This window comes from Scyliorhinus canicula, chromosome 9 (genome assembly GCF_902713615.1).
Source record: "Scyliorhinus canicula chromosome 9, sScyCan1.1, whole genome shotgun sequence".
Classification (NCBI taxonomy): Eukaryota; Metazoa; Chordata; class Chondrichthyes; order Carcharhiniformes; family Scyliorhinidae; genus Scyliorhinus; species Scyliorhinus canicula.
In genome coordinates, this window is record NC_052154.1 from 126,320,385 (window position 1) to 126,332,963 (window position 12,579).

General features: G+C 47.1%; 1 protein-coding gene across 3 annotated transcripts in view; it reads right to left on the bottom strand.

The window, feature by feature from the left end:
- tkfc (triokinase/FMN cyclase) overlaps positions 1 to 12,579 on the bottom strand; it is a 119,625-nt gene that overhangs the window by 91,792 nt on the left and 15,254 nt on the right. For all 3 annotated transcript variants that reach the window (XR_005461888.1, XM_038807519.1, XM_038807518.1), the window contains exons 3-4: positions 10,677 to 10,787; positions 2,686 to 2,867 (exon numbers count right to left, since the gene is read on the bottom strand). Coding sequence is in view for 2 of the 3 variants with exons in the window: in XM_038807519.1 (XP_038663447.1) it covers positions 2,686 to 2,867; positions 10,677 to 10,787 (293 nt within the window). In the remaining variant the exon portion in view is untranslated. The remainder of the gene's footprint in view (positions 1 to 2,685; positions 2,868 to 10,676; positions 10,788 to 12,579) is intronic.

Here is a 12,579-nt window from a genome sequence, read left to right on the forward strand (position 1 = left end):
ACACCAGTGGAAAGGCAGCCCACGTGTATACAGGAAACCCTGTGTGTAGAAAATAGTGTGTGCATGTTGGTGAGAGCGTGCGTCTGTGAAAAAGTATCTGAGGGAACTTCCGTTGGTGACATGCAAGTAGAGTTAGGTGGGGGAGGGGCCACACACAGATTTTGACGGGACTGGGTTGTGTGAATGGTGGGGTAATGGGGGCGATACTGGGTGAGGTGATTTTGAGAGGAAGTGGCTGGGGAGGTATAGGGAAGGGGGAGGGGAAGGTGGCTGGCGGTGACTGGGGGTCGGGTTGGGTCCTGCCTGTTGGGCGGGGCCAAGGGTAGCGGAGATGGCTGGGAGGAGGGGCGGGGGGTGGTGTTGAGGTGGGAGACCCCCGGTCCGGAGGGTGACGTGGAACGTGTGAGGGGTGGGGGTCCGATGAAGCGAGCGAGAGTTTTCTCACATTTGAAGAACATGAAAGCCGACATGGTGCTGTTGCAAGAGACCCAGCTGAGGGTGAAGGACCAGGTGAGGCTTCGGAAGGGCTGGATGGGTCAGATGTTCCATAGCTTTGATAATAGGGCCTGGGAGGTAGCAATACTGGTTGGTAAGAGGGTAAGAGGATGAGGTTCCAGATGGAGAAGGTGGTGGCTGACCAGAAACCCAGGTACGTAATAGTACTGGGTGCTTTGGAGGGGAGGTTGGTGGTGCTGGTTAGCGTATATGCCCCGAATTAATGGGACGATGTAGGATTTATGAAGAAAATGTTGGCTGCCATACCAACGTTGGATATTGGGGGAGGGGTGTGGGGGTGCAGAAGTGTTGGCTGTGTTTATGAGGGGCCTGGGAGGGATGGGCCCATGGAGGTTTCTGCACCTGCAGGATAGGGAGTACTCGTTCTTTTCGCCAGTACACAGTAGGTATTCAAGGATTAACTTTTTCGTTATGGGGAAGGCGCTGTTGGCTGGAGTGAGGAAGGTAGAATATTCTGCGATTGTTATCTCGAACCATGTTCCACATTAGGTGGATGTGGTCTTGGAGGAGGGGCTGGTACAGAGGCCTGTATGTAGGTTGGATGTGGGGATGTTGGCGAACCCAAACTTTTGCATCAAAATGGAAACGGTGATTGAGGATTATGTAGGATGTAATGGGAACAAGGAGGTTTTTCCATCAGTGGTGTAGGAAGTGTTGAAAGCAGTAATGAGAGGTGAGGTCATCTTGTTTAAGGCTCAGGTGGACAGAGAGGGAAGAGTGGAGCGGCAGCGGTTGGTAGAGGGAAATTTTAGAAGTGGATGGAAGGTATGCGGAGGGTCTGACTCCAGGGGCGGGATTCTTCTCCCCGCCGCGCCACATTTCTGCCCCGACCAGCTGGCGGGATTCTCCGTTACGCCACCTGGTCAATGGGGTTTCCCATTATGAGGCAGCCCTACGCTGTCGGGAAACCCCCGGGCGCCGGCGTAACGGAGAATCACATCGGCAGAGAACCCCACCCCAGATCTTTGGGTGAGGAGGAAGGAGCTACAGGTGAGGTTTGACCTTTTGACCATGCGAAAGGCAGTTCGGCAATTGGGGCGGGCGAAGGGGGCCATGTACGAGTATGGGGAGAAGGCCAGCTGCTTCTTGGCAGGCCAGCTCCACTGGCAGGCGGATTGTTCAGGTCCGGAATGGGACAGGGGAGCTGATAGTGGCACCGGAGCAGGTGATCAAGGCATTTGAGGAGTTCTGTAAGAATTTGTGAATCAGAGCCTCCGGAGGGTGAGTCAGACATGAGGGAGTTTTTGGGGTGGTTGGAGTGTCCAGAAGTAGGAGGGCAGGACTTTGAGGAGCCAGTGGGGGCGGAGAAGTACGGGTGGCAATAGGAAGATGCAGACGGGTATGGCACCGGGGCTGGTTGGTTTCCTGGTGGAGTTTTATTAAAAAATTCTGGGTAAGCTGGCATCGCTGTTTGTGGAGATGTTTTGAGGACACAGTGGCTATGGGGCACTGCCAGAGACAATGGACAGGCATCCATTTTGTTGCTGCTTAAAAAGGACAAGGTCCCGGTGGAGCCGGGTCGAATAGGCCAATATCCCTGCTGAATGCGGATACCAATATTTTGGCGAAGATGCTAGTGCGGGTTAATAATAAGAACCAGCTCGGACCCTTTAACGGCACTCCCGAAGATTATACAGCCCAGGGAATGGAGTCGGGAACACTGGAATCAGGACCCACTCAACATTTGTAAAGAACTCTTGAATCAACCCGAAATGGTGAAAATCCAAGCCACTGTCACAGAATGTTAACAATGTTTAATTAATTTGCATTTTCTTCAACATGTTATGAAATATTCAGCACGTATTAATGTATTTAATCTTATTTTTGGGGTCATGGTTAGTGAACAAGTCCAATTTCAATCTTGTGGCCCACTGAAGTGAAGGAGGGCCACTCACGAGGCCCACTCACTATCCTAGGTTGCCCAACACGAGTGTAGATGGTACACATGTTGCCACTATGTGTCAATCGTAGTGAAAATGAATGTTTGTGAAAGGGCTGCCAAATGGGCTGCTTTCTCCATGTGGAGAGTGTTCCAATGTGGGAATGCATGCTACACGATCCTGTGACTTTTTTAACTATAAGTCCATTGGTAATTTTGTGATGCTGATCTCTCTGTAAAGCAACACATTTTCAGTCCTTCACCTCAGTATTTCTATATATCAGACTTACTTTGTGTATGAGTACTGTACCACACAGACCCCTTCTCCCAGCTTTTTTATCCGTGGTGAAGGCACAGTCATCAGCTACAATAACCATCTCCACAGCAATTCCCTCTGCTTTTGCCTCCTCTAGAGCTAAGCCGAAGTTTAGCCGATCCCCTGTATAGTTCTTCACAATCAGTAGTACACCAGCTGGAGAAAGCACAGACAAAATGTTTTCAACAAAGCGTCTCAGCCCTTTCTTGTTTTTCTTGACTCTAACCCCCTGCCAACCACCAATGTTAGCTCCTTCCAAACAATTAATCTTCCCACGAGACAGATTATGAACATCCCAAAACTCTTCATAGAAACATAATCAAAATATAAGCATTGATCCAGGAGAAAGTGTGATCAAACAGCCACATGTTACTTGTTTGTGCATTGTTTGATATGCAATTGATACTAGCCTGGAAGTATATGGTGGCAGAAAGTTGACTGCCTTAGACCTCTGTTGCCATACATATTACTCAAGTTCCGACAAATACTCTTGTAGCTGAAAGCACGTAATTTAAACTGATTCCCTGCTGGATCTGACCCTATGAAGCCAGTTCTCCTCTGTTATTCTGAAGTAAGCACACCATGTGATGTAGCTATATTGTTGAATGTTGCCATTCCTTCACTGTTGCTAGATCAAAATCCAGCGTTCTGGGTGAACCTACATGAAGACTTGAACAATTAACCACTTTCTTAAGGGTAATTAATGCTGGTAATGACCATATCCAATGAACGAACAAATAAAAATAATGGTATTTGATGATATTCCCAGCTTACTTTCTTCCATTTTGTGCCATTTAAATTTTTCGCCTGAATGCCTTGTCATTCCCCAAATCAAATGAAAGTTTTTAATAGTTCCTTTATATATCCCCTTTTTTCCAACTTTTTTTCAACTGAAATCTTGCAAATAATTGAATTGTGGTTGACTTTCTGATGCTTCAGCAGGAAAAATTTTACTATTTTGGTGCCATGTAGACATTGCATACTGTTGAAACAAGGTTTGTCCTAATTTAAACCAACAAGGAAACAAGTCATCTTAGATACAGTAACAAGCCTAACCTAGTGAATAATCCAAGAGTAAGTAACAGCTAGCCAATAATAAACACAATATTTCATACGAGGTTTGAAAGGGAGAAAGACGAGTTAATGTTTTAAACACGGCTGACTTCTGAATGCCTTGTTACTTGTTTATGCATTGGCATAAATTAACCACAAAAGACTTTGGGCGGGATTCTGCGGGAATCGGGGCGGGCAGCTACGGTGCGAAGGAGTGGCGTGCACCACTCCTCGTCGTGCCACCCCAACATGTGGAGCCGGCCAGTGGGGAAGGGGATTTGCGCCACACCAACCGGCGCTGAAGGGTCTCCGTCAGCCAGCGCAAGTTGTCACATACGCGGGAGTGCCAGCGTGAGCTGGCGTCATCCCAGCGCATACGCAGGGGAGGTTCATCTCCACGCCGGCCATCGCGGAGGACCACAGCGGCCAACGCGGAAGAATAGCGTGCCCCCACGGCACAGGCACGCCCGCGGATCGGTGGGCCCTGATCGCGGGCCAGGCCACTGTGGGGGCACCTCCCACTTCCCCCTCATGCCCCTCCGAGGACCTCGGAGGCCGTCCGTGCAGCCAGGTTTCGCCGGAAAATACCTGGTGTAATATACGCCGGCGGGACTGGCTGAAAAGCGGGCGGCCATTCGGCCCATCGCGGGCCGGAGACTCGCCGGGGGGCCGCTGCTAGCGGCCGCCGACCGGCGCGCCGCGATTCCCGCCACCGCCAAATCCCTGGCGCCGGAGAATTCGGCAGCCATCGGGGGCGGGATTCACGCCGCCCCCGGCGATTCTCCGACCCGGCGAGTGGAGTCGGAGAATCCCGCCCTTTTTTATTTATTTATTCATTTACGGGTTGTGGCGTCACTGGTTAAGCCAGCATTTATTGCCGATCCCTAGTTGCCCTTCAGAAGGAGGTGGTGAGTTGTCTTCTTGAACCGCTGCAGTCCTTGAGGTGTAGGTACACCCACTGTGCTGTTAGGATGGGAGTTCCAGGATGTTGCCCCAGCAACAGTACAGGAGCAGCGATATATTTCCATGTCACGGTGGTGTGTGACTTGGAGGGGAACCTCCAGGTGGTAGAGTTCCCAGGTATTTGCTGCTCTTGTCCTTCTAGATGGTAGTGGTCGAGATTTGGAAGGTGTTGTCTAAGGAACCTTGGTGAGTTACTGCAGTGCACCTTGTAGATGGTACACATGGCTGCGACTGTTCATCGGTGGTGGAGGGTGTGAATGTTTGTGGAAGGGGGAGCAATCAACCAGGCTGCTTTGTTCTGTATGGTGTTGAGCTTCTCGAGTGTTGTTGGAGCTGCACTCAGCCAGGCAAGTGGAAAGTATTCTATTACACTCCTGGCTTGTGCCTTGATGATGGTGGAGACTTTGGGGGTCAGGAGGTGAGTTACTCGCAGTAGGATTGCTAGTCTTTGACCAGCCCTGGTTACCCTGGGTAAAACTATGAACTGATAAAACTACAGTTGAACGTCGGGTGGCGTTTAGTCATCGGGCGCGACTCTCTGGCCGAGTTGCGCTCGAGCGAGAGCACAACGCGGCCAAAGAATCCGGGAGTGCCCTCTAGCGGACCTCCGACAGTCTCCGCGCCTCGCGGGATTCACCCAAGTCCCGTGAGACGTCAGAGTCGGAACTTCGCCTACTAACCTGCCCTGCATTCCACTACCCTTCAAACCCCCCCTCCAACCTCATTTCATCTGGGAAGTTGGAGGGGTGATGGGTGAGGGTCCTGAAAGGAGGGGTGGGGGGCCTGAAGAGGAGGGATCCCCAGGCACCCCATAGCGGAGTGTCCTACTTTGGGGTGTGTGGGGTAGTGTCCATGTGTGTGTAGGGTGACATTGTCCATGGGTTGGGTGGATTCACAAGCTCACTTAGAGATCGGGGCACGCTTTCAAAATGACGGCCCGATCTCTGAGTTCAGCTGCACAGTGCTAAAAAAATTTCTAAGTGTGGTATAAACCAGCGACAAACTTCCCAGTGCCCAAAAAAGTGACTAAGTGTCATTGAATAGCGGTGGGGAACTCGCCGGCAGAACCAATGGGAAACTCCCTGAAAAACCCGCCACAAATTAACTTTGAATTCTTTGGGGAGAAGCATGCCAAGAGTTTTACAGCATGGATAGAGGCCCTTCGGCCCATTGTGCCGCACAGACCATCAAGCACGTAACTATTCTAATCCCATTTCCCATCACTTGGTCTGTAGCCTTGAAATTAAAAATGAAAATCGCTTATTGTCACGAGTAGGCTTCAATGAAGTTACTGTGAAAAGCCCCTAGTCGCCACATTTCGGCGCCTGTCCGGGCGGGGAGGCTGGTACGGGAATTGAACCGTGCTGCTGGCCTGCTTGAAAAGACAGCGATTTAGCCCAGTGAGCTAACCAGCCCCATTGTGTGCAATGGTATTTCAAGTGCTCATCTAAATACTTCTTAAAAGTTAAGGGTTTCCACCTCTACCACCCTTTCAAGCAGTGAGTTCACATTCCAAAATCCCTGAGTGAAAAGTTTTTCCGTCACAATTCCTCTAAACCTCCTGCCCATTAGCTTAAATCTATCTCCCCCTGGTTATTCACCCCTCCACTAACAGGAAAAGTACCTTCCTCTCCACTCTGTATATGTTCCTCATAATTTTATATACCTCAATCAGTTGAGGTGTAATTTTATACACTTCAACGCTGTTGAATAGTGGATCCTTCCTCGGTGCAAAGAAACACCTCGCTAAACGCGCCGTTCAGCTAACTTTAACTCAAGTCCGTTGAATTGCACCAAACATAAGAACATAAGAACTAGGAGCAGGAGTAGGCCATCTGGCCCCTCGAGCCTGCTCCGCTATTCAATTAGATCATGGCTGATCTTTTGTGGACTCAGCTCCACTTTCCGGCCCGAACACCATAACCCTTAATCCCTTTATTCTTCAAAAAACTATCTATCTTTACCTTAAAAACATGTAATGAAGGAGCCTCAACTGCTTCACTGGGCAAGGAATTCCATAGATTCACAACCCTTTGGGTGAAGAAGTTCCTCCTAAACTCAGTTCTAAATCTACTTCCCCTTATTTTGAGGCTATGCCCCCTAGTTCTGCTGTCACCCGCCAGTGGAAACAACCTGCCCGCATCTATCCTATCTATTCCCTTCATAATTTTAAATGTTTCTATAAGATCCCCCCTCATCCTTCTAAATTCCAACGAGTACAGTCCCAGTCTACTCAACCTCTCCTCATAATCCAACCCCTTCAGCTCTGGGATTAACCTAGTGAATCTCCTCTGCACACCCTCCAGCGCCAGTACGTCCTTTCTCAAGTAAGGAGACCAAAACTGAACACAATACTCCAGGTGTGGCCGCACTAACACCTTATACAGTTGCAACATAACCTCCCTAGTCTTAAACTCCATCCCTCTAGCAATGAAGGGCAAAATTCCATTTGCCTTCTTAATCACCTGTTGCACTTGTAAACCAACCTTCTGTGACTCATGCACTAGCACACCCAAGTCTCTCTGAACAGCGGCATGCTTTAATATTTTATCGTTTAAATAATAATCCCGTTTGCTGTTATTCCTACCAAAATGGATAACCTCACATTTGTCAACATTGTATTCCATCTGCCAGACCCGAGCCCATTCACTTAACCTATCCAAATCCCTCTGCAGACTTCCAGTATCCTCTGCACTTTTCGCTTTACCACTCATCTTAGTGTCATCTGCAAACTTGGACACATTGCCCTTGGTCCCCAACTCCAAATCATCAATGTAAATTGTGAACAATTGTGGGCCCAACACGGATCCCTGAGGGACACCACTAGCCACTGACTGCCAACCAGAGAAACACCCATTTATCCCAACTCTTTGATGGTATAATTTTATACACGTCAATCACCTCAACTCCAGGGTTGTTTTCCCTGGAGCCTTCTTTGCTCCAGGAAAAACAACCCCAGCCTATCTAGTCTCTCTTGATAGCTGAAACGATCCAGGCCCAGCAACATCCTGGCGAATCTCCTCTGCACTCTCTCCAGTGCAATCACTGCCATTCTATATTGTAAACCCTTCGTATCTGCCACAAGCCTCCTGTTTTTCTTATCCGACCCCAGATATCCCTTGACACCCAGGGTTCACTGGACTTACTGATCCCACTCTTCACTATCATGGGAACATGTTGTCCCCGTACTCTCTCTATTTCCTTTTTGAATGAATGTCACTGCTCTGGTGTAGGATTTTCCTACAAGTAGCTGCTCCCAATTAGCTTTGGACAGATCCTGTCTTATTTTGTTAAAATTGGCCCTCCCCCAATTAAGAACCTTAATTTCTGGTCTATCTTTGTCCCTTTCCATAACTACTTTAAATTCTACTGAGTTATGGTCACTGTTTCCAAAATGCTCCCCACTGAAACTTCATCCACTTGCCCGGCTTCATTCCCTAAAACTAGATCCAGCACCTTGTAGAACTTTCTAATTATTGGCATAAAAGTTCTGATAATAATCATCTTTATTGTCATAAGTAGACTTATATTGACACTGCAATGAAGTCACTGTGAAAAACCCCCAGTCGCCACATTCCGGCGCTTGTTCTGACACAGTGGTTAGCACTGTTGCTTCACAGTGCCAGGGTCCCAGGTTAGATTCCCGGCGTGGGTCACTGTCTGTGTGGAGTATGCATGTTCTCCCCGTATCTGTGTGGATTTCCTCCGGGCGCTCCGGTTTCCTCACACACTTCGGGTTAGGTGGGTTAGCCATGCTAAATTGCCCTTAGGGTGCAAAAAAAAATGTTAAGTGGGGGTTACTGGGATAGGGTAGATACGTGGGCTTCAGTAGGGTGCTCTTTGTAAGGGCCAGTGCAGACTCGATGGGCCAAATGGCCCCCTTCTGCACTGTAAATTCCATGATTCTATGAACTCAGGATGGACTTTGAAGATCTAGCCTCCAAATTCCCTCAAGCACCAGTCTAATTCAGACATCCTCAACAACTGCTCATAAGTTCATAAGATACAAGAGCAGAATTAGGCCATTTGGCCCATCGAGTCTGCTCCACCATTCGATCATGGCTGATGTCATCCTGGCCTTAACTCCACCGTTCTGCCCGTTTACCATATCCTTTCAACCCATTACCAATTATAAATCTGTCTATAACTCCTCCTTAAATTAACTCACTGTCCCAGCATCTATTACACTCTGGGATAGTGAATTCCACAGATTCAAAATCCTTTGGGAGAAGTAGTTTTAAATTTGCTATCTCCTATCCTAAAACCATGACCTCTAATTCTAGAATGCCCACAAGAGGAAGCATCCACTCCACATCTACTTTATCCATACATTTCATCATCTTGTATACCTCAATTTGGCATCACAGTAGCACAGTGGTTAGCACTGTTGCTTCACAGCGCCATGGACCCGGATTTGATTCCCGGCATGTGTCACTGTCTGTGTGGAGACTGCACGTTCTCCCCGTGTCTGTATGGGTTTCCTCCAGGTGCTCCGGTTTCCTCCCACAAATCCCGAAAGACGTGCTTGTTAAGTGAATTGGACATTCTGAATTATCCCTCAGTGTACCCTAACAGGCCCGCGTAGTGTGACGACTCGGGGATTTTCACAGTTACTTCATTGCAATGTTAATGTAAGCCTACTTGTGACACAATAAAGATTATTGTTCGGATTTGATCTCCCCTCATTCTTCTAAACTCTGGAGAGTGCCTCCAATGTCACTACATCTTTCCTCAAATAAGGGGACCAAAACTGTGCTCAATGCTCCAGGTTTGGTCTCACCAATGCCGTGTATTTTTGCAGAAACACTTCCTTACCTTTATGCTGACCTCTCAATGGTTCATCCCTTTTCCTGAGACTATGTTCCATGTGATTCACAAAGCTGCATTCCCACTTCTAAATAGTGGCTCACTTTGAACTCTTTCACAGACTGCTAGCTTTACTAAACTGGAACTGCTCCTGGGTGTCTCTAAACTTGTCTCCCAGCTGCACCCAAGCTATAAATTGTTCCCAGGGCTCAACTGCCTTCAGCATCGAACAAGTATTCTTCTGCCACCTTCTCAGCTCCCCAGGGTTTCTCTTTGGGCTGTATATCACACAAGATCCAAAATGCTGGCCCAGCCAGCGACGCCTACATCCTGTGAATGAACTTTAAAAAACTGCAACTCACAGCTGCACTGAATGGCTCCCAGGACTTTTGTGTGTCCTAACTGCCTGGAGCTTGCAAACAGTTGCATCTTTTCAGTGTAGTCTCTTCTTCTGCTTAGAACACACTCTCCCGGCAAACACACCGATAAACTGAAATCCAAGAACATTAATTTTCATCCATCTCCATGAGCAGCATGAGTAAGATGAGTAGTCCAGCCATAAGCTGATTTCTAACCCAATTGGGCCAATTTTACAATTTATCCAGCTAAGTAAACCATCTGCTGTTTTATGGTTCGTACCTTTCTAGCTGTTAACCCCTTAAATCAACATGGCCCCAACGTAATGGACTTCAAGAAGTTTTTGTTGTATTTGTCCAAATTTCTACAGTTAAACTTTAATCTTCCCAGAACTAAACATTACCTCTAAAATGTTAACATGAACCATGAACTAAATATTGGTCACAAGTACCTAACTGTAAATTATAATAACAATAGGGATCTCCATTCTAGTTTTGTTCTGTTGATATAAGTCATGGAAATTTAACTTTTTTTAAAAATCACTGAAGTATCTCATTCTCTCTAACCACCAAAGCCTAGGAGTAGGCCAGTTACTGGTCAGCTGAGAAGGCATTCCTGGAAACAATGTCTCAAAACAGATGGGGTAAATATATTCAACATAGTGATTGCAGAGATCAAATCAGAATTTTATTTTGCATAACTGAAATCTGCTCATGCAAGATGAGAGCTCCCAACATAGCTGCTCAAGGTCTGTTCTGTAGTTTTACGTTTTCTACAAGGTTATACCTGCTCCTGCTCTGTCCATAGTCCGGATCGCAGCTGAAATACTTCCAGTTGGCGGAGAAGTGAAGACGTCTCCTGCAATGGCACCGGACAACATTCCAACTCCAACATATCCTGGAAAAAGGAAAAAAGGAAAATTAGAAAGCTCACGGCAGTTGCTAAATACAAGAAAAAACCCTTGAACTACGCATTTGTTCTTTTCTCCTCCAATTTTCTCTCATCCAATGTTGAAGTTGTTTACTCCTGTTAGAACATGTGTTCATGTATGTCAGCAGTCCTTAATTCATTTCCAAAGGGCTCATTCTTAATGCATGAACCTAAAAGCTAAGTACCAACATGTCACCTTTGGACCTAGGAGGCATCAGTCAGCCCTGTTCCGTTTCTTGCCCAACTCCCTGTGTGTAAGTAAATAGGAGAATGAACTGAGAGATGGTGTAGAATAGTGGTGGGCAACCTGTGGCCCATCTGGGTTCTGAGTGCGGCCCATGAGACATTTTGTCGACTATTGTCCATGCGCAGGGTTGCCACATTCCGTTGATTTCTGTCCACATAGTTTCTTTCCTCTTCATCCAAAGTGTAAATATTTCTTTGTTTTTACCATTTGAAATTGATGATAGTCCTATTGATGTTTAAATGATTTAAGTATTTTCTATAACTTGTTATGAAATATGCTGCGTGTATTAAATATATTTTATCTTATTCATGGATTCACGGTTAGTGATCAAGCCTAATTTAAATCTTGCGGCCCACAGAGATGAAGGAGGGCCACTCACGCAGCCCACTCACTAGCCCAGGTTGCCCATCATTGGTGTAGAATTACATCGCAGTGAGGGAGCGATGGAGAGAAGAAACAGTGTAGACTAATGGGGATAGGGATTGATGAGTTCCTCCTTGGCACTTAGAATTATTTATATGGTTGTTGACAGTTTATCAGATTTAATATCAGAAATTCAATGCACATCAGCAATATTCTGCAATTTTTATGAAAAAAGGAAATTTCGCAATTTTAAGGTATGCCTGAAGTTTAAGGCTGAGAGAAAGCGATACCATACTACAGAGCCTACATTGTATCAGATTCCCCTCCTACACCTTGGAATATGAACTCCCCAGGTGATTAGGGGTGAACTTTCCTCCCAACTGGAGGAACCCCTACAGGATATAAACCCCGACTGGGAGCATAGAATCCTTACAGTGCAGAAGGGAGGCATTCAGCCCATCAAGTCTGCACCGACCCTCTGAAAGAGTATTCCACCCAAGCTTACTTCTCCACCCAATAACCCTTTAACCTAACCCCATCCTAACCACGTCTTTTGGACACGAAGGGGCAATTTAGCATAGCCAAACCAAACCTGCACATCTTTGGACTGTGGAAGGAAACCAGAGCACCCGGAAGAAACCCAAGCAGTGGGGAGAATGTGCAAACCCCACACAGACAGTGGCCCAAGGTTGGAATTGAATCCGGATCCCTGACACTGTAAGGCAGCAGTGCTAACCACTGCGCCACCCAGATCTGCGAGGGAACCCTGAGGGGAGTGGAGTAGAGTTATTTAATTGTGGAGTAGAATAGATGATTTGGAATTGGGAACCAAGTGCAATGTGTCCAATTCCCTGCCCAGTGAAGCAGTTGAAGCTCCTTCATTAAATGTTTTCAAGATAAAGACAGATAGTTTTTTGAAGAATAAAGGAATAAAGGGTTATGGTGTTCGGGCGGGAAACTGGAGCTCAGTCCACAAAAGATCAGCCATGATCTCATTGAATGGCGGAGCAGGCTCGAAGGGCCAGATGGCTTTCTCCAGTTCCTAGTTCTTACGTTCTTAAAGCTTGTTGTATCATGTGAATCTGGCTACGTCTGCAGTCCTTGCCTTCGGTCACAACACTATCCTTCTCCACTACCTCTATTCTGTGG